This window comes from Exophiala aquamarina (genome assembly GCF_000709125.1).
Source record: "Exophiala aquamarina CBS 119918 chromosome Unknown aczIA-supercont1.25, whole genome shotgun sequence".
Lineage (NCBI taxonomy): Eukaryota > Fungi > Ascomycota > Eurotiomycetes > Chaetothyriales > Herpotrichiellaceae > Exophiala > Exophiala aquamarina.
The window spans coordinates 207236-232251 of record NW_013550563.1 but is presented as its reverse complement, the minus strand read 5'-3'; the positions used below and the strand labels follow the sequence as shown (position 1 = coordinate 232251).

General features: G+C 51.6%; 11 protein-coding genes across 11 annotated transcripts; 6 read left to right on the top strand and 5 right to left on the bottom strand.

Moving 5' to 3' along the window:
- Positions 1-163: 163 nt before the first annotated feature.
- Positions 164-1130, top strand: A1O9_12683 (uncharacterized protein; the record flags this gene model as incomplete). Its single annotated transcript, XM_013398469.1, has 2 exons — positions 164-577; positions 645-1130. 2 exons carry the CDS (start codon positions 164-166, stop codon positions 1128-1130), a joined length of 900 nt encoding a protein of 299 aa, XP_013253923.1.
- A 735-nt stretch (positions 1131-1865) lies between these two features.
- A1O9_12682 (uncharacterized protein) lies at positions 1866-2618 on the top strand (the record flags this gene model as incomplete). The annotated part of the gene is made up of 1 exon (XM_013398468.1): positions 1866-2618. The coding sequence occupies one exon, from the start codon at positions 1866-1868 to the stop codon at positions 2616-2618; it is 753 nt and encodes a 250-aa protein (XP_013253922.1).
- A 16-nt stretch (positions 2619-2634) lies between these two features.
- A1O9_12681 (uncharacterized protein) lies at positions 2635-3600 on the bottom strand (the record flags this gene model as incomplete). Its single annotated transcript, XM_013398467.1, has 1 exon — positions 2635-3600. One exon carries the CDS (start codon positions 3598-3600, stop codon positions 2635-2637), a length of 966 nt encoding a protein of 321 aa, XP_013253921.1.
- Positions 3601-4777: 1177 nt separating this feature from the next.
- A1O9_12680 (uncharacterized protein) lies at positions 4778-6097 on the top strand (the record flags this gene model as incomplete). The annotated part of the gene is made up of 1 exon (XM_013398466.1): positions 4778-6097. A coding segment is annotated over one exon (1320 nt), but the record flags the coding sequence as incomplete, so codon positions are not given.
- Positions 6098-7516: 1419 nt separating this feature from the next.
- On the bottom strand, positions 7517-9550 carry A1O9_12679 (uncharacterized protein; the record flags this gene model as incomplete). Its single annotated transcript, XM_013398465.1, has 1 exon — positions 7517-9550. The coding sequence occupies one exon, from the start codon at positions 9548-9550 to the stop codon at positions 7517-7519; it is 2034 nt and encodes a 677-aa protein (XP_013253919.1).
- A 1746-nt stretch (positions 9551-11296) lies between these two features.
- A1O9_12678 (regulator-nonsense transcripts 1) lies at positions 11297-14600 on the bottom strand (the record flags this gene model as incomplete). The annotated part of the gene is made up of 2 exons (XM_013398464.1): positions 11297-14255; positions 14323-14600. 2 exons carry the CDS (start codon positions 14598-14600, stop codon positions 11297-11299), a joined length of 3237 nt encoding a protein of 1078 aa, XP_013253918.1.
- Positions 14601-15163: 563 nt separating this feature from the next.
- A1O9_12677 (uncharacterized protein) lies at positions 15164-16054 on the top strand (the record flags this gene model as incomplete). Its single annotated transcript, XM_013398463.1, has 1 exon — positions 15164-16054. One exon carries the CDS (start codon positions 15164-15166, stop codon positions 16052-16054), a length of 891 nt encoding a protein of 296 aa, XP_013253917.1.
- A 191-nt stretch (positions 16055-16245) lies between these two features.
- On the bottom strand, positions 16246-18100 carry A1O9_12676 (uncharacterized protein; the record flags this gene model as incomplete). Its single annotated transcript, XM_013398462.1, has 4 exons — positions 16246-17162; positions 17217-17261; positions 17328-17648; positions 17923-18100. The coding sequence occupies 4 exons, from the start codon at positions 18098-18100 to the stop codon at positions 16246-16248; spliced, it is 1461 nt and encodes a 486-aa protein (XP_013253916.1).
- Positions 18101-19142: 1042 nt separating this feature from the next.
- Positions 19143-21431, bottom strand: A1O9_12675 (anthranilate synthase component 2; the record flags this gene model as incomplete). Its single annotated transcript, XM_013398461.1, has 1 exon — positions 19143-21431. One exon carries the CDS (start codon positions 21429-21431, stop codon positions 19143-19145), a length of 2289 nt encoding a protein of 762 aa, XP_013253915.1.
- Positions 21432-22112: 681 nt separating this feature from the next.
- On the top strand, positions 22113-22938 carry A1O9_12674 (uncharacterized protein; the record flags this gene model as incomplete). The annotated part of the gene is made up of 2 exons (XM_013398460.1): positions 22113-22446; positions 22517-22938. 2 exons carry the CDS (start codon positions 22113-22115, stop codon positions 22936-22938), a joined length of 756 nt encoding a protein of 251 aa, XP_013253914.1.
- Positions 22939-24440: 1502 nt separating this feature from the next.
- Positions 24441-24885, top strand: A1O9_12673 (uncharacterized protein). The gene is made up of 2 exons (XM_013398459.1): positions 24441-24623; positions 24689-24885. The coding sequence occupies exons 1-2, from the start codon at positions 24594-24596 to the stop codon at positions 24848-24850; spliced, it is 192 nt and encodes a 63-aa protein (XP_013253913.1). The 5' UTR covers positions 24441-24593; the 3' UTR covers positions 24851-24885.
- Positions 24886-25016: the final 131 nt, after the last annotated feature.

The window sequence follows — 25016 nt, the reverse complement described above, 5'->3', positions numbered from 1 at the left end:
CGGCCCTGACAACCAGCGGTGCCTTCTCTCTCCACCCAAGTCATATGTACTCGGACAAGTACATGACGAGTTCTCGCAGGTACCTCCACTTCCATTATACGAATGCCCCCAATTCAAGGGTTTCTTACCACTGAGCATTACTCCCACGTAGCCACATATCACAATGGAGACTCTTCTATCCCACTCTTTCGACTATCTGTCATCAGCATCCCCCCAAAAGATCCGCAAAGGACTGCGTCAACTGGAAGGATTGGTGGCCCAACTTTGTCTTTCCAGATCCTCCATCGCCAATAAAAGGCAATCAATGCTCCTGCTCGGCTCTTCGCCTTCTTCTAGTGGTGGAAAGAAACTGTCTGATCTGCCGAGCGACCCTCTCTTTCGAGAGTTCTTCAAGCTACAGCAGAATTTCCAATGGAATATCGCCATGAGACTGGTCGCCTGCCTCGAGCGGCTGCTAGGCAAAGAAAGCAATGGCACGCATGACTTGTTGGTCATCCAGACACTCGATCTCATTCAAGGAGTGTTACTGTTGCATCCGCCTTCGCGTGCGCTTTTCGCACAAGAAATCTACATGAATGTAAGGCTGGCTATTCTCCTGCTCTTCCTCGGCGGCGGACCTGCGTATGCTAACGAGGGTATACTAGCTCTTTTTGGATCTCCTCGACCCATCCAACTGTCCCGCCATTCAATCCTCCACCATCATGGCGCTGGTCACCTCTCTCCTCGACCAATCACAAAACGCACGAACTTTCGAGGCCATCGATGGCCTCCTCGTCGTAACCTCATTGTTCAAGGCACGCGGAACATCAAGAGAAGTAAAATTGAAATTGGTCGAGTTTCTGTATTTCTATTTGATGCCCGAGACACCAGCGCCCAAACTTTGCGTATCTACGTCTGCAACCAACACAGCCATTCTTGGAGGCAGAGGAAAAGATGTGATTGCCGCGTTCGATCGGCGCAGGGAAACTGTTAACGGAGTCGAGAACAGCAGCAGCAGTCCGGACGTCAGCACAGGGACCAGGACCACCGAAGAAAAGCAGGTTCTCCTCGGCAAGCATCTGAGCAACGTACAGGACCTGGTAGAGGATCTGAGAGAAGGCGGGGGCGTGTTTGGCGTCGGAGCGATATGACCAGCCTGTACATTGGGAGCCAAGTTTAGAGATACCCGCTTGACATGGCATTGGAATGGGATTTTCGTTTGGATTGCACCATGCTGGGAGTTTTCGGGGGGCGCACTGGCCCAGCGATTGTATGGATTGTCGACTTCGCATTCGGATAGCCTACTGTCACGGGTGAAACCAATTCAGGAAGAACAATAGAATCAATGTTCCGAACACCTGTATTCCAGCAGGAGCAAAATGGGGCGATTGTATGCGAATTCCATTCGGGTACGGCTACAAGATCAGCGTCGCAGACTGCCACGAGAGCCACACTACTTAGACCTTATGCATGGACCTCAATTACAGAGATAGTATCTAACTGTACTTGATGTTGCAAACACATTGGATGGGGTTAGAATTGCTTGGTATGGCTGTCGTGAGTCGTGACTCATTTTGGGACGAAGCTTTGCGGAGGCGCACCCGAACTGAATAATTCTACTTCTCCGAGGTTTTGCGCCGCCCACCCAATTCCCCGTTCTCCCAAGATTGCACGGGGTATAGCAGAATGAAATAATTTGCGGTCTTCCAAGCTACAGAAGTTTTCAAGGAAGAAGTGAAGATCAGACGTGTGAAGATTCGGTCCCCTTACTCTTTTCACAGCCGTCCTGGTGTACACATTCTCATATACGGGGCACATACTTACGGCAGATATATTTGTACAGGTTCAGCAAACCGACAGAGATACAGCTCCGGGCCTATCCTGGGATGGCGATCCCACAAGTCCAAGATCCTTCAATCCGCTATCTCCAGACGGCCGAAGCCTATGATCTATGGGCCAACGTCTACGACACAGATGGGAATTTTCTCCAGGCACTTGACACCCTCCAGATGAAGAGCCTTCTCCCTCGGATGCTGGCGCTGCTGGAATCCATTCAAGCCCCTCAGCCTTGGAAGTTGGTAGACCTGGGATGTGGCACTGGGCGCAACACGGCAGCACTGTTAGAAGTGGGAGATTGTGAAGTGGTGGGCCTGGATGTGAGTTCTGGCATGTTAGAAGTGGCCAGGCGGCGACTGAAAGACGGGCTGGCATATGGCAGGCTCCAATTACAGGTCCTGGACTTGATCGAACAATCGGTACCGCCGCATCTGAAACAGTGGGCAGATGCGATAGTTTCGACTCTTGTGATCGAGCACATTCCCGCCGACCTTTTCTTTCGCCAGATATCCGACATGCTCAAACCAGGCGGGCTCATCCTACTGACCAACATGCACTCGGAGATGGGAAGGACCAGTCAGGCTGGGTTCGTCGACCCGAGGACAGGAGAAAAGATTCGACCAGCAAGCTATGCCCATACTATACAAGATGTGAAGGCAGAGGCTGCCAAGCACGGACTGGAAGTGATCGAGAAGATACAGGAAGTAAGGGTCGAGCCAAATATGGTATCTCAGCTGGGTGAGCGGTCGGTCAAATGGATAGGAGTTAAGGTGTGGTTTGGGGGAATTCTGAGGAAGAAGTAGTTGGTGAAGGTGAGGCTTAGGGGCGAGGTGCTACGCTGTCGGTACGGTCTCTGCTTAAGCGGAAGAAGCCTCGGATCAAGCGGTCTCGGTGGTGAACCAGATTCACGTGTTCGTGTAATGCCAGTCTTAGAGTGGTGGAGGGCCAAGCGATGTCATCGTCCAGGATGATCTGCGTGTATGCAAAGAGGCTCGCGTCAAAGAGGCCCGGAGTGGTCTGGCCAAAGAAGAACTTGTCATTGCCCAGAAGGATAGACAGTGCTCGGAATGCATCCTTGGCCTTTTGGTAAAGGTGGGCAGGATCTATGACGGGGTTTGTCTTGAGTAATTCCTCCGTGGCCGCAGATTGCAGTTGACGAGCAAGGCTGAATTGGACGGCGGCAGTGGAGGAGCTGGAGGCGACGTACATGGGCCACGCGACGGCACGGAAGTTATGGTGGTCGAGGTAGAGATAGTAGAGCCAGGCACTTCTGATGTTGTGATCAATCAAAGCGATATATGCATCTTGTCCTAGATGGACAGGCTCTTCCTTGCCTCCCTGAGAGACTACCCATTTGGGAATCCGACTGACAGGAATGGGGGTTGGGGGCCGTTGAGGGTCGATGGCAGCAGGAAGCAGAAAAGGGAGAGCACCAGAGGGAGATGCATGGTTGTTGGAAGGGCGTGTACGGAGTGGAATGCCGTTGAATTTGAGATAAGCTTGCCATTTCAGGCAGGAAGGGTTGTAGGAGGGGGCATCTCGGCTTTTCGGGTCGGTCTTCTGAAAGATATAGAGGACGTTCTCGTTGCGGATGGTGGGTGCCCGCTGAGGAAGCGGGTTTGCTGGGTAGGTGAGGAGGGGAAACTGGTCGAAGAGGCGTCGAAGGGGCGCAGGTAAGAAGGATCTACCTTGGTGAGGCTGAGATGGTGGTTGGGCTTGTGGTTGTGGTTGTGATTTCGATGGCGAAGATTTGGACTTTGAGGTTTTATTACTGCCGTCGGTCATGACCGGTGAAGGTGAAGGAGCTGCCGAAGTAAGTTGGCAACCAAGGGATAGATTTGCCTGTTTGTAGCAAACGAAAAAGTCTTGTCGAAGCAGACGCGTTGGAAGTTGGGGTTGGTAAGGAGTACGGAGTCGTGCAGACTAGACAGAGTACATAGGACAGTACTCCTACTCGTTCGTAATTACTGGACGAGGGCCTCCCTAGAAGGGCTAGAAGGCTAGAAGGCTGAGCTAGGCTACCCACAACAGTAGTACTCCGTGCAGTCCTCGTACCGTACCCGTAGGTCGTTCATGTGCACCAAGCTTGGATTAGGGACCGTAACCAACGAATCCCACCGCGGCATGAGGCGTGATGGCTGTGAGGTTTGCAGCGCACGTGCAGATCGAGGCAAAGCGCAGAAGTCCATCGCCATGCGTCTACTCCACGCTTTGAGGAATGTGGATGCAGGGATTCTGGCAAGGGTTCTGTTGGGGACCCTTGGTCTCTGAGCGGACAAGAATAGGCCAGAGGCAGCCCTCGTTGACGCCCATGGACTGACCTGTACGGGTAGGTTGTTTGATGTCCTCGGACACACCTTAGGGATCTCCATCAGGTGTGACTCGCCTGGAACGAATATGTACCTCTCCAACGTCTAATTGAAAGAAGAACTGTTTCTGCAATATGCTCTTCCCACCACTCCTATACAGGGTACCGACCTCAGGTAAGTAACTACTTGTCTCAGGCACCTCAACTACCTCTACTACACGCATCATCTTGTCCAGCACCTACTCGCAAAGTAATCGAAATCCCACTCACCACCCATCGTCCCTCCACGCCAATCCAGATCATCTTAGCGCCCATAAGTTGATCCCTGTCGGCACGAACCCTTCCACCACTGGCACCCTTGGGAACCCTAGCCCAAACCCACCATCCCACTCGGCGCGCCCAGAGCAGACACGAGCACTTCACTGACCACGACTGACTTCCTCGTACCACTCATACGACTCTCCTTCCCCTCCACTACCCACGAGTCCACGACTCACTCCGACGTCTCGCACAAACGATCCAACTCAAGATCTACAACCCGCATCTGACTGTTCCTCACTACTCCCCCCCTCCCGTTTCCTCACACTCCCTTTCCTCGCTCGCATCTCACCGCCATACGAATCAACAGCCTTCTGTCGACTCCCTGTATGGATCATGCTCCCCAAATCCTCCGACAAAGTCTCCAGCCCGCCCAAAACTGCCCGGGTTGAAGATGGAAAGGTTAAAAAACTAAAGTCTTCCACCAAAGCCGAGCCCACCATTACTGCCATCCAGCACATCAATGGCAAAACGTACGCCTGTGAGTCCTGTAAGCGCGGTCATCGAGTCCACAAATGCGACCATGGCAAAACAAGGCCTATCTCAGAGACAAATCAACCCGGCAGGCCCTCAGGAGGGCAGAAACGTGGCTGTCAGTGTCCCAGAAACTGTGCATGCACCTCAAAGACGTGCAAATGCCAGCGCGACTGTTCCTGCACCCAGGATATGTATGTCATCGTCAGAGTCGACGGCCCCCAGTTGCTCAACCGCGATGCCTCCTCAACCCCAAAACCCGTCTGGGAGGATGCTGACGGCAATAAAATGACCCTCAAAAAGGTCTGGGCCGATGCCAATGGGAAACAGATCGATGAGGAGGAATACAACAAGAGAAGGCAAAAAAACAAGGAACGAGAAGAAGGCTTGCCTCCAACCCTCGACCTCATGTCGTGCTGTGCAACGACCACGACCACGACGACAGTGAAACAACCCAAGCAGGAACCCGAATCTCCTCCACCCACCGCTCCCGTTGGTGGCTGTCGACACCGTCAAAATCTCTCTTCCTTCCCCGCCAATGCCACTCTGGTCCCCGACCAGCCACAACTATCTGCCAAATCTGCCAATGATCCTCTGATGGCCGCTTGTTCCTGTGGCTCTGGCTGTTCCTGTTTGTACTGTCCTGACCATCCCAACAACGCTACTTCCATCAATCACACCCAACAGCAGGTCAAAAATTTCGCCGAACAGGCCTACACCGGTCAAGGCTTCGTCCCAAATCCTTCCTTCGTCCCAGAAACACACTCTAGGTCTTGCATGGGTGGCCGTCCAACCTTCTTCCTTTCGCGCACACCCGGCATCTCCCAACAGCAACTTCAACAGTTCTTTCCCGAAGACCTCAATCCAAACGCCATCTATCTCACCTATCCCATCCAACAACATTCTTGGACCAATCAGCCCATGGCGGCCCATTGCTCCCATATCTCTTCACCCTCTGCTCCTATGGCTGTCACTCCTGACACATCCGATCCATTTGCTGACCCTCCCAGCGATTTCGTCGACACATCTGCGCCTTGGGAGCTTCTGCCTGACGATTCCAACGGCACTTGGAACTTCTCCGACAGTCACTTAGGTGACAATGGTTTCAGCTGGGTCGATTTTGACGCCTCCCGTGGCACTGACTACAATATCGGTCAAGCAACTGTTGCCTCGATATCAGGCCCCAGCGATTTCTCCCTCCAAGTTCCTCAGCCGACGCCTACCATCTCTCCTCTTGTCAACTTTGATTCAATGCTCCAAAATACCATTGGCTTTGACCCAAATAGCAGCATTTCACCTCCGATCTCCCAGCTTGTGCACCAGCCTGTTTATCCGGCGTTTCCGATATCAAGTAATCAGTCAAATCCTCAACATATATCTCTCGGTATGACTCCGTTGCAGCACCCTAATTATGATGCACAGCACCTGGAATCATTCTCCTCAGCGCCACATTACACGGCAGTCCAGACTCCATCCGCGGTTCGTTCATGTTGTGGTGGATCCAATCATCTCCCGAATCCCGACAATTCCCTTGATCCCTTCCTTGGTCACGGAACCACAAACCATTTGAGATCAGCTATGTCTATACCAGCCCCAAATTCTCCACCTATAGCCAACGGCGCATAATTTGAAACGATGACACGTGACGCTGCCGGGTCCGAACACTTACTAAACCTCAAGGGGATGGGAAGCTTCGTCAAAGCGAGATTTTGTATAGATGCATCAACATGTGGCATGGAAACGCCTACGAGATAACTTTTGATACCCTTGGACAGAACAGATGAGACCAAACTGTGGGGTTTTCGAGCGTCAAAATGACTATACATCGAGAATCAATACGAATTTTAGGCTGCGGTTCACGGCTGTAAGCTGACACTTTGAAAGCCTCAGCAGTAGCATATGTAGGGTCTCAAACGATGGAACGGGAAGATGCTGACTGATGCTGCAAATGGAACTTTCCTTTTCCAGTCAGACGCATACAGTCCTGGTAGCATCGAGGGCTACCCTTAGTAATCAACCGCTCGTTCGTTCAGGTCAGGTCTGGTCTGACATCCCTGTGCGGCTTATCTTGCGCCATGGATAAAATGGGGTTGATATGTATCTATGCAGTGATATGTACATAGGATTTAATCTGTAGATGTGTAGATGTGTGCAGACGGATTTCGGATTTTCGTATCACTGGTGAGGACATTCTCAAGGCTCACCACCACTGGGTCGGCTCGCCCGCGAGCTCACCCGGATCCGCAAGCCAATCATTGATCCAGCTTACATCGACCATCTCACATTCACATCTCGAACTAGCGAGAGTTGCCTGTCCTAGCTACTTCCGATAGCCTCATGGACCTGGACAGGGCACTCAACATCATTCATTTCTCATCGAGTCCACATCTTTCCACGCTCCGGTCGCAGATGTAACAAAACAATCAGATACAGGGCCATAAAGCTCAGGTACGCAGTATTGATGCTGCAGCATCAAGAAAGAGAACGAGACCAGGACGCCATCGCTTGCCCGTTGCTATTGAATCATGGAAAAATCAGAGATAGCTACGTACGCAGCAACAAGAGAAAACGGAAGTTGAGAACATAACACTCTCAATTTGCTTAATGCGAAGAGATGGCGGGTGCGCTCGCCGTCAAACCTATGGTCATGCTGGACCTGAACCCACCGTGCTGTTGATGGTGGTGCAAGAGGGGGTACCCTTGGTGCGGATTTTCACCAACAATCCCAAGAGCTTCACCGGTGCCAATCTTAGGTGTGCTGGTGGCAGCGAGTCTTGCCGCGACCGCCGCCGTGCTTCGGTCGGTCAGGAGATTCAACCCAACGCTGCCACGTGTATATCCTTGGTTTCGTAGTGGTTGAGAACGGGTTGGCGCTTGTTGCCTCTCCGTCACCCGCTGCTGTGAAAGTGATTTATCACTGCTAGGGGCTGCTCGTTGCGGCTTTGTCTCGTTTGGAGTTGCTGCAATTGCATCTACACGAGCTTGGACTGAAATAACGTTGACAAATTCAACCCCATCGACGATCATGATTCCATTCTCGTCCATGTCAATCTCGTCTTCGTTCCGCAAGGAAGTCGGTCGCTTCGAGTTAGACTGGGATCGGGACTTTGATCGTGATCGAGAACGAGGGCGGAGGGGCGTAGGTATCAGTTTTCTGACTTCAGTAGACCCCCCAGGCCGGGAGGCGCTGCTTGAGTCGGATTCTGGTTGAGGAGGTGGAGGCCGCGGAAAGCTACTAGTATTAGGAGTAGATGAGAGTGGTTCGGCGTTTGCTCTCAAGGCCAATTTGGCGCGGGCAAGGCTTAGTGACATTCGGGGTCGTTGTGGTTCATGATTCTGTGATCGAGTTGAAGGTCTACGTACAATGTTGGAGTCATCTGCAGTGTGCCGGTTTGATGATTTGGATGTGAGTGACTTGGCTCGGACTAAACCGCCCACCTTTTCCATGATGGAATCTGAAAAGCTCTTGCGTGGCTGGGCTTCTTTGATGGAGGCTGAAATTTCCGAATCGTTTCGGTGGTGGTTCATGGCTCGAGACGCAGATGACCTCGGTCTGGGTATACTTGCGATCGTGCTGGCTCCAGTGCTTGTGCTTCGCGAACGACTCCGGCTATTGGGCCGCTTCCCAGCGGCGGGAGACTGTGAGCGATGATGTCGGACCTCGTCCCTCGATCGAGGAATATCCGGGCCGGGACAGGAGCCTTGACAATCATTCGAATAGCTCTTAAACGACTCCGTAGAAGCAATAGGAAGAGTTTGAGATCGCTGAGGCTGAGGTTGGCGATTACCATTGACGAGAATCGAACGAGGGGGAGATGGGGTCCGTGAAGAATTTGCAGGAGAGAAGCAGGTGTTATAATGCAATTGATGCAATTCGGTATGGTCACGCGAATTCAGCATTCGGTGGCACCAGGAGATTTCCCAGCCCAGCGTCGATCCTGAACTTGAACTCGATACGGAACTAGAAGCCGTGGCTCGGGTCGAGGATGGTGCTCTTCCACCTGCCGATCTCGATGGTGACCGTGACTTAGACCCGTTGACATGCAGCCGAGGCTGAACGAACAGGAACTCTCCACCGTTGATGTTCCAGTCTCCTCCACCCGTTGCGTCGCCATTGCCGACTCGACGGACAATCTGTAATGCCGATTTGACGGCCCCGCTGAAGAGAGAATGCTGAATGTAGACAGGAGATTTGTGGCCGAGGGAAAGCGTGCGATGCATACCTAGCAGATCGTATAGCTGAGTGGTTGGGTCGCAGTAGACCGGAAAGGCACATTGTGTGATACGAATATACGTGGCGATCAGAGTTGGCAGGCCAGGGCCGACGATGATGACTGAAGGCAGTGGGTGTTTTGCTGGCTTGGAGAAGTTTTGAGTCGTTACAGCCGAATGAGATTTGTTGGAAGGATGGAAGGGAGACTCGAGCGAAGAGAGCCTCCGGATGTACTCCTGACAATTCCCGCAGAAGAAATGTCGAATGAAGATGACCAATATTCGGTCGGGTGGAGTTGAGCTCTCACTGTGATTATCGAACAAGGCACTGAAGGGTAGAGCCGAGCCATCTGATGCATAGATAGGATGCTCAAATGCTGTCTTGACAGCATGCTGGTTGGGGATGGTTTCGACAACAGCCATGATCACTCTTGTGCAACCAGCCTGATTCTCTCTTTTCAGGTGTCTTGCTCTTCCCGTCTCGACTTCCTGCTCGGTGCTTCTTTTTCAGACTATGTGCCGGTCGAGTCCAGGTGCACGTCACACCCGCGTTCCTTGTGAAGAATAACCCTCTTCGACCACGATCAACAGCTGCTGTATAAGATGCAGAATTGAAAATAGAGGAGAAAATGCTCATGACCTACCTCCCTACCATTAGATACGTCAGGGCACGCGCGGGCCCCGATCAGCTCCAAGCTGATCTACGCCGCTGCTGTCACCAAATGGCCAGTTGAAGGAGATGGTGACGGTTCAGCCGCGGATAGCTGGAACTCATTGTGTCGGAAGACCCATGATCCGAAACTCAAGCGTCGATGCGTTCGGAGAAATAGTAGTAGGTTCTAGGCCCGCAATTGGCCTCACCAAATTGAGGAGCAAACATCAGGAGGAGGGTGGGATCGATGTTTTAGGTGTTGAGTGGGTGATTTGAGCAAAATGCCGCGGGGGGGTTTGGCACTTACTGTTTCAGGCAGCGCAACATCAGGCCCCTTCACTAACCACATTGGGCCACTAAAGCAGCTAGTGCCAGTTAGTGGAAACTAGTGGCACCACAGGTGCTAGCAACTACTGTAGACACTGGCAGTCGCACCAGTATCGAGAAACCCCTGTCTTTGAATCGTCACTCCGCAAAATTTGGTGCGAGAAAATCAATACGAGAGCTACCGAGTATGTTGTGTTCTTGGGGCTCTGGCGTTCTCATGATTGATTCTGCCAGATTGCAAGAAATTCGGCCAAGGCGCCCACTTGGATCTTGCATGCTTGTGCAAGACAATGGATCCATGGCCAATACTGCGTATGCGTCGATGTTCGATGGCAAGGTATGAGGTGCTCGGGATATAAGAAAACACGACACTTAGTACGCTTTAAGCCATATTACGAACGACTTGGGATTTGCCGGGAGCCCTGGTACCAGGTCGATATGACAAGTTACCTGTGTACCCGTAATATTCCCGCCACGAAGCTGGCACTTTACTTCCAAAATCGCTCAGGTGTAGGTACCTAGAGTTACATTAGCCATGTAGCTGGATTGTACTCTATTTTCGATCGCTAATACAAAAATGTCACCCTTGAAGGTCAAGTAATATTGACCACTCAATGAAAGGTTACCTAATTACTTAACGAGTGTGTGGCTACGGAAACCCTCGCCCAAGAAGTAAAAATGACAAGCACAAACATGAACACAATCTGATCTGTCAATCTGATCCCTCTACATCTACCACGAGATTTCTTTCCATCGCTCTCCTCGCCACAGCCCCTCGCTTCAAGCAAAAGACATTCCTCCCCTATACTGGCCAAAACGATTCTCCTTGTCATTCAAGCAGAGCCTGCTCCCCGGCATAGACTCAGGGCCCTTCTCCACAGACTAGCTCCGAACTTCTCTGACTGTTCCATCAGTTTGAAGCTGGCCGTCATGCTTCTGGCCGACAACATCCCGTTGCAGGTACTGGCGGTACTTGCACAAGTCGCAGTGTTGATGCTGGACCCGACGGACGTTGAGCCGCCTCATTGGCAGTTCCAAAGAAGAACAGCCAAGCTGGTAGGAGGGCTCGGCTGAATAGAACCCGTCGGAGGTTTGATGACTGCATCATAAATAACTGTAAGAGTATGTGTGCTGGCTCAATCTTGAGCTCATTTCTTGTCACTGAGATTTCGTCGTCATCCATGCTTCAATCAGTCGTACCCACCCCCAATTTGGCTAGCAAAAGCAGTCGATACACTCCTTGCATCCTCATCCTCGTGAATGCCTTTGCCGACCTTATGATTCCCAAGATACCCGATGTTGGGACCGCCCCCCTCGACGTACCTCTTCAAACGATCGGCCTGGTTGTAGCTCGCCGGCTTGTTGGTATCGTGAATGGACAATTGGTCCAGCGTGACGCCTCCAATACCACTACCAGTGATATCCGACTCCGTTGCCACCGTCGACTCACCCGCCACGCTGGCAGTAAAAGGTCTTGGTTTGACGCCATTCGGACGACGGCCATTGACCCCCGAGACCGAGGGCCAATTATCGGGTGTAAACCCTTGGAACATGGGAGGGTAACCAGCAGGGACACCAACGCCGCCAATTGCGGAAGAATGAATCGACGACACATCATCCGGAATATAGCCTACAACCGAGCCACCCTCGCGATATTCCCCACGTTGAGGAGCTCGCCCATTCATCATACCATTGGCCATGTGACTCGCGTGATTGTAAGCCATTTGGTATCGCTGAGGCCCACGGTAGGACTGCTTGGGCCGGCTGAATTGATGGAGAGATATTTGGAGATTGGTCAGAGGGCCTTCCACAAGGCAATTTCGCTCCTTGTAGTGCAACAAGAGATAATGCCAGAGCGGGTGCTTCGAAAGGACCTTGGGATTACCAAGAATCACCAACCCGAACTTCGCTCGAGTCATAGCGACGTTGAGACGGCGGGGGTCACTCAAAAAGCCTATTCCTTGATGATCATTGGAGCGAACACAGGACAATATGATGAAATCTTTCTCTCGGCCTTGGAACGCATCCACTGACGCGACTTCGATCTCCTTGTATAGTTCTTTCTTAAATGTGCCGTTTGCCTGCATCGAGCTGACAATGTAGCTGCGTTGGCCCTCGTACGGAGTGATGACACCAATCCCAGATGGTTTGACGCCAGCCTTGAAAAACCTCGTGACAATCTTCTCGACATTGGCCGCTTCGGTCCGGTTGAGATAAGAAGTTCCCGAGGCCGAGATTTCTTCGTTACCAAGATTGGACCAGAACATCATGGGCGACTCGGCCACAGGCCACGGGAAATCCACGTCCTTGCGCAGGCGATCTTGCATGGTCACTCCGTTCTGAAGTGATCCTTCGTAGAACATGTTCGAAGGGAATTCTGACAAGCATGGATGCATGCGATACTGGACATTGAGACGAATGGGGGCGCACCCAAGAATGACCAGGCGTTCAAACAGAGACTGGTTGAGTCCAGCCTTGGCAGCTTTCTTATTCATGATGACCGGACCAAGCTGTTGATGGTCGCCTACCAGGACCACTTGTTTGCAGCCAAGAACCAATGGAATCATGCACTCGGGCTCAGCTGATTGAGTGGACTCGTCAATGAGCACGGTTCGAAACTTGAACTTGGCCAGTCTCGGATCACCAGCGCCAACACAGGTGCAGCAGATGACATCGGCATTCGTGAGGATTTCTCGCTCTGCAGCCCGGGTCAGGGATTTGTACTTCTTCTCATCTTGGCTCGACAATTCTCCCAGTTCCGACTTAAGCTGGTTGAGCTTAGTAAGCTCAACATTGCTGTCATTGATTCGGACTTGCTCGTGTAGGGACAAAAAGCCCACCGGTGATTCAACATCTTCTCGTGACTTGGCAGTGACTCGAACGGTCTTGAGACCAGTGCGATGGACTCGTTCGCAAAGTTGATCCACAGCCACGTTGGATGGGGCACAGACTAGGACCTGCCCACCATTGGTCTTTGAAAGGTGGTAGATGATGGTGGCGGAGGTGACCGTCTTTCCTGTCCCCGGAGGACCTTGGATCAGGCTTAGGGGCTTTTGCAAAACCGACTTGACAGCATTGATCTGGCTGCCATTGAGTTCAGGGAGGCCTGGGACACTGAATTTCTTGGGCAATTGAGTTTTCATGGGGGCAGCGGCAACTTCGTGGCCCAGGAGGCGGTGGAAAATATAGCCAGAGACACTCATCTCGTCGATGGCAAATGTCTTCATGGCCAGCTGCATTCGGTCGAAGGATGTAGCTTTCCAGACGTAGTCGGCGGTGAAATTGTGCGTGCATTCGGTGGGGACAGACTTGTGATCGCCTTTGGAGCGTAGCTCGATGGTGACTTCGTCAGACTGGTTGTTAGGAATCTTGATGACATAGCCCACGCCTTCCCAGACAGGTCGCAGTTCACCAGCATACTTCAGTCGCATTTCATCACCGACTGCTAGCTTGACATCCCCGAGCTCCAACTTTGGGAGAACGAAACTTGCAAGGTGTTTGTTGTTTAAGCCGACATCCCAGCGCACGGTGAGATTATCCTGGGACTGGCTTTCCTTCAGCTTTCGATCATAATCGGCTTCGATCTTGACGAGTGGGCCAAACACGTTCTGGTATTGATAGGCGTCGTCGTAGCGAAGGAGGACGGGGGCGGGTTCATCATCGATGTTGGCGGACTTTTCTAAGTCGGTAATTGTGGCTTGGGCATTTTCTTTCCACAATTCCTCCAACTTTGCGATCATCTGAGGGCTGAGATGCCTGGCGCGTAATTGTTCCTGGTCGGTGGGCTGAGCGACAAGCCAAGAGAGGAAGGATCGGTCCTCAATCAGAGGCTGCCATCTGGAGGTGTCCCAGTTCATATCCTTGGAGGAAGGCATCGCGGCGCAAGGCTGACGGCAGAGCAGGACAACGACAGTGTCTGACTTGGCAGGGATAAAACCGAGGAGAAATACGTTCTTGGTCCCACAGTTGTAGCATTCCAACACGGTATCGCCGAGAGAGCTGCTAGGATGTAGTTGGACTTCCTTGTGGCGGGCACGGACCAGGTGGTTGACGATGTGCGAGGAAGAGGTGTTCCCACGGGCGCTGCAGAACCACTTGGAGCAGCTAAGACAGCGGACGACGGTGCTTGGGTTGTGGATGCCGCAATAGCTGAAAGAGCGTTAGTTTGGGGGCAATGTCAATGTCGATGTCAATGGCCTTTCAAGGACAAACATACGCGCAAGCATGTGGAGGCAATTCCTTCTCGGGCTCAAGGTCTTGGGGCTTAGTGGGTTGTTTCTTCCCGTCGACGGCAGCGCTGGCCAGGCTCTCCAGATCGTCCTCCTCCACACTCTCGGACTCGTCATCGTCGTCATCGTGCTGGCGTCTACGGGGACCCTGGGCCAGGCTAAGGACGCTTTCATCGGGGTCGAGGGTGGATACATCGTCGGTGGCATTGATGGCGGCAGCGGAGTTGGAAACCAGGTGGTTTCCCATATTGCTGAAGGCCTCCATCTTGAAAGAAAGGGGCAAGAGATCAGGATGGCGCGAGAGGATAGCGGTAGAGGAAGAGGGGGTTCTCTTCGTGTTTGTGGTTCATCAAGACCAGATCTCGGATGGCATGTAGGTTCGGGGTTTTCTATCGATTCGTTCCACACAACCCCTCCGGTTAGTCTCGTGGCTCGACGTAGAGGGTGGGTGCGCGCAGTGAGGAGACATGCGCAGAGCAAGAGATAAGGGAGAAGGGACACGGAGTTTGGACGGTAGGGTGTAGATTCAAAGATGTTGGCGAAGCAGTAGGACAAAAGAGAGAGATTATTATGGCATGATAGGATGTCAGTGGGCCACTGGACAGAGTCTGGGGGGGGAAAGGAAGTCACGAGTTGGAGTTGGATGTGCAAACTGCAGGTGCGACGCGGCGCACACTGGCACCAATGGGGAAGGTCTGCCGACCGCGGTTTTCTGAAATTTGATTTTACTGACATGCTCGATAATTACTCCGTACTCTGCCAGGGCAATTTTGGCAGCATCATCTCGTATACCGTCAACCACTGCCACTGCCACTCTGCACCTCAAACATGCTCCGGCGCCAGGCCAGAGAACGCCGTGACTACATCTATCGTCGCGCGCTCCAACTTCGGGATGCAAGCATCGCAGAGAAGCGTGCTCTCCTCAAACAGTCCCTCGCCTCGGGAAAACCTCTAGACCCCTCCATCGCCAACGACAAATCTCTGCGCAAAGACTTCAAGTACGACCAATCCCTTGACCCCGACTCTGCTGCTGCTCAGGACTCTATCGACGATGAATACTCTATGCTCTCGGGACTCTCCGACCCTCGACCCCTCATCACCACCTCTCGTAGCCCTTCCACCCGTCTCGCCGCCTTCTCGAAAGAAATCCGGTTACTGCTGCCCACCTCCATTCGTTTGAATCGAGGAAATCTCATCCTGCCCAATCTTGTCGCCAGTGCTAAATCTGCCGCCCTGACCGACATTATCCTACTGCACGAGCACCGAGGCACTCCGACTGCCATGACCATCTCTCATCTCCCCCATGGCCCTACCGCTTCCTTCTCGCTCCACAACGTCGTCCTGAGGGCCGATATTCCCGACTCTGCCAGAGGAACCGTCTCTGAGTCTTATCCTCATCTCATTTTCGAAGGCTTTACAACCCGATTGGGAAAGAGGGTCGTGCAGGTCCTCAAGCACATCTTCCCTCCCCGTGACGGTCCTCACCGGCTCGGAACTCGTGTGGTCACTTTCAAGAATGTTGGGGACAGTATCCAAGTCAGGCACCATGTTTTTGTACAAACCAGTTATCGAGATGTTGAGCTCGCTGAAGTTGGTCCTAGAATGACCATGCGATGTTTCGAGATCAAGGCCGGCACTCTCGAGTCCGGTGCAGGAGGCGATATCGAATGGGCGTTGACCCAATACACGAGAACCTCAAGAAAGAAGGACTATCTATGATACACTAACCAAGTCGCGTCACCTGCTTCAAAAGTATTCCGATCCAAAGACGTTTGCTCCAAAATGCAGGAGATCACTCTGCTGTACCTTTCTTGTTGTAGCCAAACCCCTCTCGCGACTCTTTGGCCCTTCACGCCAAGCCAGAATATATCGGTTATCCACCGTCAAGCACAGCTGGCCATGAATATCGGTCACCATCCGCCGTCTGGCGTCCTCGCTTGGACTTCGATCGGCTGCTCCTCTCCTACTTCAGGTGTGTTGACAACCACCGTCGCACTTGGCCGTCTCTCCGTTCCGCCATTCAAGGTAGATTGGTCCTCTTCCGACTTGGCCTGCTGCTTGAGACGCAATGGTCCAAAGAAATTCCAGAGCCTCCCATCATCAGCTCCATCTTCTCCCCCGATTCGACTCTCTTCACTCTCATCTTTCCGCTCTCCCTCCCGATCCATATCACGCGTTTCCCAGTCCACTCCCACTTTCTGCTTGAATATTTTTCGAAACATGTTCCAAGCAAAGTCGAAGGTACTTCCAGGAGGTGCAAGGGTCTCCACATGTCGGTGACCTGGTCGGCTATAGATCGTGTAGCATGCGTATTCTTTCGTGCGCTTTTGGCTCGCGTCTCCATGGCCAGCTCCGGTGTTTGGTGGCTCGTATTCGAAAAGCTGCAAACCCTGAGCCCATGGGTCCGGAATGCGAACACGAAGATGAGGATTGGACATTGTCAATTTTCTGGGGAGCGCACTAGCCAGAACTGGGTATGCGGAATATGGGTATGGCTTGGGGAAGTAGTACAGGGGCATTGGGCAAGGGGGAAGGATGGCCTTCGACTCGCTGGATGCAATTTTCACCATGCTGGGTCTTGAATCCCGGTCTCCAATCGAAGGCATTGCCTTGTCACAAGCCAGCCGAGCGTCCACATGTGACCTTTTGTGATGGACGAGTGGGTTTTCGTGCGAAACTTCATACGATGTTTTGTGCTCAAAGGTGAAATATGGTGCATAACGCACCTTGACTCGATGTTTCTCCAGCCTGTTTCTCAACTTGTCCTTTCTGACCAGGGTCAAAAGATAGATGAAGCCCTTGCTGTCGACAAATGGACGATAATTCTCTGGTCACCAGGTCAATTCTCAACCCACCTCGGATATTAAGCGACAACGCTTACTAGCAGCCATGTCTTTTTCGAATTGGATGCACTCAGCATCAAATTCTTTTGCTGCAGAGTGTTAGCCCTTGAAGAGCAAGCAAGTCCTCACAAGTTCAGTAAGTGGCAAACTCTTACCTGATACTTCGAGCCTCTCCGCCTTGCCGATCCTCCCCAGTGCCTGAGATTGCTGTTTCTTCATCTTTAGTTCTTGGATCTTGTCTATTCTTGATGCGGCTCTCAGTACTCCCCCGTCTGCGTCGTCACTAGAGCAGTGAGTCAGACTGCCGTCCGCTGTCCTACGTTGTCGAGGTCGCGGCGGCTTAAGGATCTTGCGGTGCTCGTACTCATATTTGAATGTGTCAAGTGGACGGCGACTCTTGCTCAGGAGACTGTCCTCAAGCCATTCAAGTCTCACAATGTGGATGGTTCGAAGTCGGCGCGCCTCCTTGACTTGAATTGGACTATGAGTTAGTGACGGGTTTAAGCAAACTTTGAATATTGAGGATCTAACCCCTCCAGAGACGAGGATACGTGTAAAGGTTTCTGAAGCAATGCACACCCCAAGATTCCCTGTCAAGTACGATGCCAGCTAGAATGCAAGTCGCCGGAGATGAGTGAGTGCTGAAACTTGATTGTCCAACGACCTGTCGCCTGTCGAATGGAACTGACTGCGGTACATCTCCAAAACTTGGGCTCTCATCAACTGGAATGAACTAATACTCACCAACGGGAACATAGCTCTTCCAAGCTCTGGGGCTTGCCACAAGATGTGTCACGGAGGCAGTGATTTCCTTGGAGAAGGCCCCGCCATTGTGCTCGACCCATCCCTTGATCTTGTCGTTCTTGTGAGCAGGGAAGTCGTTCGTGGATGCAAGGTTGATACGGGCAAAAGTCCGGCCCATGATGGAGTTTGGATTTCACGGATAGTCTAGAGTTGGGTTGAAATTCAAACAAGAGTAAAATATGGACCGATCGAAGGCGCTGAGGCTCGAGAATGGGCTTGGTGAACAAATCAGGGTGCGCTTGTCAAATGCCAGACTGGGAATCCACAGTCTAAGAACAAGCTGGGATCGTCTCTGCCAGTACTGTCTCAAAAGGGTCAAAGCAACCGTCAACGGAACCTGACGCTGAGCTCAAGCAGGAATGAAGAGGAGGATAGATGGATTGAACGACAGTCGCTTTTGATAGAAGAAATAAAATGAGAATGAGGGACTTTAGGCTCATCTAGTGAGATGAGCGAGCACATGCCAGCGTCAGTAGAGCCTGTGATGTGAAGGATAGAAGTCCAATAGACTACGGTCAGCGAGACTGGAATCTGAATGAACGACTCGATGTACTATGTGTGAGGTTTGCAGAAGCTCTGAGTGAAACTGTAAGATATTGGGCAGAGTGAAAGACGATGAAACTCTCCTGAGGCTAAAACAGGGTCATACCAGTCTAGCTACCAGTCTCCCACCGGCTACGGCCTACACCCTGAACCCGATAGAATGGCTACCATCAGTCAGGTCAGAGACGATCCTCCTTGGAAATGTAAACGAGTGGCATTCGTGGTGGGGAAGAGAAATAGCCGTGATGCTAGGCACAACCATGCTTCTCGTCTTCCCGTGTGCTCGGACCGGCCCTAACCAACTAATTAACTAGAGACTGGCAAAGACTGCGAGGGAAATGATGCGCTTGACGTCCGAAGCGCGGTATGCTCAGTGTGGAAATAACTTGGCGTGCTCTAGGTTGAAATCAGGTAACTGCGAACCTGTACCACCTGGTTTTGCATTGAGCAACTTAGGCGAGGAGAAGACAAAACTAGCCCTTCATTTGGTAGGATTTTTGATGGACATCTACTACACAAGACGTTGATCTCCACGGCCAAGCTATATCAAATTTGAAGATTGAATCGATCTATTCCCTCCATGTTCATTCAAGACAAGTAATAAACCACCTATGAATCTATCCTTTGACAGCTCTGATAAACCTGATGATTTTGTCTATGCTCTGCGCTCCATTCTCTTCAACTCCACTGCTGACGTCGACACCCGCAATGTTGTCCTTGTAAGGACCTAGGCCCTCGAGCACACCCTGGACATTGTCGGGCGTTAGACCGCCCGCGAACATGACTCTCACATCCGGATCGCGGGAGAACAGTGCCCGGACCTCCTGTAGGTCGAGACGTTGGCCTGTTCCGCCCGCCCCAGCATCGAGAAGTGGCAGGTCGTGATAACCCCGGGCGGACAGGCCTTGTTCAGAGGGCGAGAATTTGCGGATGACAGGGACGGGGATCGAGCGCCCGAACTCTATGGGCTCGGAGCCGTGCAACTGCACCACGTCGAGGTTGAGTTTATAGACCTTTTCAATGATGTCTGCTAGGGAAACACCGGCGAAAACCCCGACAAGTTGTGCACGGTCCGGCCTCACGAGGGTTTTAGAGGCGTGTTCGAAAAAGTCGGAGGCACCGAGATCTGGAAAGTGCGGTGGATGAAGCGCAGAAGGTTTGGGTGTGGTTCGTACAATGTGTGCTATCTGGAGAGCGACTTCGTCAGGGACGGTGCGTGTTCGACCAGGGGCAAGAATGATCCCGATTGAGTCTGCCCCTGCTTCGATTGCGGCCTTTGCCGCCTGTGGTGTTCGCGTGCCACAAATTTTGACGAGCAGAGGTCGCTGAGACTTTTGCTTCGGCGGGATATCGGGGTCACCCACCAGCCTTGATATGAAACCGACTGTGTCCGTGGCACGCATTAGCGCTTCTCCAACCAGTACTGCCTTAACACCATCCTTCAAGTATGCTTGAACATCCTGCGGTCCGGAAATGCCGCTCAGGGCACAGATAATGGTCGATTTAGGAACGTTGTCCATCAGTCGACTAGTCGTTCCAAGATCAACCTCAAAGTTGGTGAGATCACGGTTATTGACGCCAATGACTTCGGCCCCAAGCTCGACGGCAATCTTCATTTCCTCGGAGGTATTGACCTCGACAAGGGGTTCCATTCCCAGAGACCGCGAATAGTAGTATAGCCGGGTTAGAGTCTTGACATCGAGCATCTTAACAATCAGAAGAACGGTGTCTGCGCCAGCCAAACGGGCCTCGAGGATCTGATACTCCTCAAAGATGAACTCTTTCCGGAGTACCGCCGGCCGGTTGGGCATGCTTTCCAGACTTTGGCGGACAGCTCTCATGTCTTCTAGGCTACCCTTGAACCACTCTGGCTCGGTGAGGACCGAGATCGCACTGGCGCCAGCACTCGCATATTTTCGTGCTTGTGCAGGAGCACAGGTATTGATCGATATCATACCTTTGGAGGGCGATGCTCGTTTGATCTCTGCCAGGAGAGCGAGGGGATAAGCAGATCTCCTTAATCTATTTGGGAACGAGATCTGAGGCGGAGCCAGACCAAGGTCGTAGGCAGCTTGTAAATCTGGCGGTCGTTGTGAAGGAATAAGCTTTTGTGCAGCTACAGCCTGTCGACGGTGGGCGTAGATTTTGTCCAGAATTGACTCCTTGGCCAGGGCTTGATGGCCATTTGATACTCCATTGGCGGATTCTACAGATGCAGCAAGGTGTGTATTCTCTGACCACCTTCCGCCAGTCATGGACAGGAAGTTATCGAACATGACTCGACCGTTCTCGGTGAGAATGCTTTCGGGGTGGAATTGGACGCCTTCGACCACGAACTCCTTGTGTCGGACACCCATTATCACGCCATTGCCGCCATCTGGGCCTTTGGCAATCCATGAAGAGACCTCTAGCGACGACGGAAGCGTGGGATGCGTCCCTGCAAGAGAATGATATCTGGTGACTGGCAGGTCCTGCTCCAGGGTCGTGTAGCATCCCTTGCCATCATGCCTCAGAGGTGAGGTCTTGCCATGCAGGATCTCCCCAGTAACGTCAACCTTCCCTCCAAAGACTGAGATAATGCACTGCTGGCCCATGCAAACCCCAAGGATTGGGATTTTGCCGGCAAAATGCTGGATGGCTGCTTTACTAATTCCTGCATCTGAGTCTGGATGGCCAGGGCCAGGGCTGATGACCAGTTGTGAAGGGGTTTTGGCAATGAGCTCTTCTAGAGTGACTTTGTCGTTGCGGTATACCGTAACAGTGGCGCCTTCGAGGACAAGGTACTGGTAAACATTCCATGTGAAAGAGTCATAATTATCAATGAGGACGAGGTTGTTCGCAGAGGCACGCTTAGGGGCAGCAGTGGGCTGGTGAGGCGAGTGATCGATAAGGGCCGAGGGAGACATAATAAGTCAAGTGATCGAAGTCTGGTGGCCCTGTTCAAGCGACGAGACTCGGGTGGGCGGTTGAGGGAGTGCCACTGCAGTGAATTCGTGAGTTAACACGCAGTGCATCGAGGAACAAAATTATGGCCGAGATTGGAGGTGGTTTCCCCAGACTGCCCGCATCGCTCTGCTACGGTCAAGTACTGTCTTTTTACGGTGGAGTATGGGTGCACATCCGCAGCGGTTCATGAAAGCTTAATTCAATGTGCTTAGAAACCCATTCGTATGAGTAGCCCTTTAGGATCGATCTATTTCGAGGCTTGTGATCTCCATCTTGCCCAAAGCTTTCTCCATTGATACGGGCCGTTTGCTCTCCGCTGTTTGACCTTGGCGCCAATGCGTCCATTAGCTAGCCAGGTAGATGAGCGGAGTCTTACACTCTTTGTCTCCTACGTAGATACAATACCACTACGCTACTCCAATCTCTATGCTCACAAGCTCTTTATTGCTCTTTTCCTATACGGACACACATCGCTTTATCTCGCACGGCATCATGAAACCCGTATATTACCAGTACTATACTAATGGACGTGGCTTGGAAGGGCTACCTCGTATTCCATCGTATTAACTACCAACCCGTATGTGTTCGTTTTCCTGGCCGTCGCACTTTGCTTCACGCGCAATCCCCCTCCCAATCACTTAATGGCTACGACATTCATCAAATGGGCGTCAGTCTCATCCAGTCTCGCTTTGGGTGCTTGGAGTCTGATGATCACACGCACGGTTCACCGCGTTAAACCGTCCTCCATCAGCGTGTATGATACCAGTGAGGAATCATTTCTGCATTCTCAAACCTGTTCAGCTGTCGTAAATCCACGAAGGCATCAGGTTACATCCGACACAAGATCAATTCAATTCCACCTTCCCCCCTCTAAGACCCAGTATTCGGATGAACAAATTTTAGCAACATTTGTGAAAGGCTTCTTTGGTGGTTGGGTCTTCGCTGCTGAAGGGGCCCTGCTTGGTGCCGTTAAACGTACTTTGGTTGATTTCTCTGGCACGTTCACTTGACCCGTTCCGACCACTCTGCTAACGATGATGCACAGGCATTCCCAAATCGCGCGAAGAATCAATCATCTGGTCATCAAAAGCGTTAGATGAAAAGACACTACCGGCTTTGCACGCAACACTTTTTGGAGCTTTCCAACTGGTCGACAGGTGCCTGGACGTCGCAACTACCAATGTAGTACACACACCTGCGCAGTCGAGCTACGTTGATTTTGCATTTGGATCTGATGAATCATCTTTTGCCGGGGCACACCGCTTCATCGTCCACCGAGATCACAAACCAGGCGCCCGTGGTGGTGATGTGATCAGGATCACGTTTGCCTCGATGGTCTGCAACCCGACTCAGAACAAGCCGATGTTCTTAGCTAGTTTGTATGCCTTCCACAGATTTTATGCACAACTTCTCTTCAGGGAAGCCGTCGCACATGTGTTCAGTAGGCAGGAGCAAACGGCACTGTAACCTAAGAGGTCGCGTAGAGGGCATCAGACAGCATGTTTTCGATCAAACTCTTCTCCAATTTCGGTTGCCACTTCTCTCCTTTCGACAATATCCGTGGGCTTAGACAGATCAGGGGAGTATGTGATAGGCCTATTTTGCTCAACCGGGCGAACGATATCGCCTCTGTACAAGTCCATATGCTCCTTTTGAATTGACAGAGCCGAACGAGACACTATTGCTGTCTCGATCACCCACTCGTTGATCAGTTCGATCACACCAATATTGTGTTTTATTTCCAACTGTATCCGACATCTGCAGCTTCCACCTTATAGGTTTGAACTTGGTCTCTCAACAAATTCGACTTACCCTCTTTATCCTCCACCGGAATCCACCATGTCCATATCTGTCCTTATACCTACAGGTCCTCCCTTCCTTGAGCCCTACTATTCTATACTCATTATGACACGGCGTTCCATTTATCCAGATATCATGGATATGGACAACACGCCCGGGGATTTTGACTCCTCTAATGTTGAGCCGGCTCTAGAAGAAGATAACTCCCGGGTCAACAGAACATCTCGGAAGCCCAGGAGATGATGCTTGATAAAGACAACAGTCGAAGGGAGAGCAAGGCAAATTTCCAAGCACTCGAAGTTACATTACCATCTATCTCGATCATCTATGAATAAGAGGCTTCATCTTTGGCTCAATGTTTGCAATCCTTGACTTGCTCGGCAGAAGGCTTGCCTACAGCTGACCAAGAGCAAACTATCTCATTCGTTTCCTATTCGAAGTCCTCAAATTTACTCACTCAAATGTGCCGCGAAGCCAGCACCATCCGAGAAAAGCCTGCGCCTTCCGAGAGTCTCGAGATGTTGGAGGATTTGGACTGTGCAATTGTACGGGCGAGTCAGCGTAGATGAGATTTCTGTCTTCTTCTACTCTATGGTCACCGTTCTGGTTTATATAGAAAATTACTAGGCAAATGACCTCCTGGAGCCTATTTTCCATGATTCCAAAGCATTCCAGAGGCTGTAGCACTGACTCATTGATCGTCATCACAAGGTTGCCTGCCAGCCTGTTCCATCAATAGTCATTTAGGCGCCAACACGAGAATGCAAGAAGACCTTCACCAGACCAGCCCCCCAGCTTACAATCACCATATCAGGTCCGCCCATGGCCTAAGTGGTGCGGCGAAGACGGCGTTGATTATTAACAACAAGGGTCGTCTGTGCAGCAAGCAAGACATTGAGGAATCCTCTGATGATTCTGATTTCTGAAACCATATCATGACATTAGTCGCCACATCAATACCAGAATTATGGATGCATTATACTATGGTAGTAGATGCATAGATATTAGAGAAACCACATTTTACTAAGTAGATATTTGAATTAATGGAACATCGAAGGAATCTTATTCTCTTTCGTTGCATCATATAGCACCTACCACCAGCAATTGGCCGGATATACCACGCAAGCGAGCTTCCATCTGTCAATTGTTCAAGGCATTCTGTCCCTGGTGGTCTAGCTGTTGTGGCAACCCCTGGCGCGATCAAGGGCACCGTGGCCTTACTTCTAGTGTACTGCTTCGTCTTCAATGTCACAATTGGGGCCACAGCTTACACTATCTTGGCCGAAGTTTCCACTCCCCGATTGCGTGTCAAGGCCGCTTCCATGGCATTCGCTTTTGAGAACACGCTGTTTGTAAATTTTCTCCCCAGGGAGCTCACGCGATTGTGCAAATGCTAGTACCTATGTAGACGATGTAGGGCTTTGTTCTCCCGTATCTCTTCAACCCTGAGAAAGCCAATTTAGAAGCGAAATTGACATTCATTTTTGGTGCCGCCTCGATATCGTGCACAATTTACATCTGGATATGTCAACCTGAATGCTCCAATCTGTCATATGAAGAACTAGATGAGCTCTTATAAACCACGTCCCAGCTAGAAAATTTCAGGTAGTAAGACCTGTCCAGGAAGTGAAGGGTTAGGCACAAGCAAGGGGCCTGATGTCTCCGTAAGATATATGTCAGAAGAATACCGGCAAACTTTGGATACATGATGGACTTCTATGCTGCTGATGAACGGCTCTGCTCCT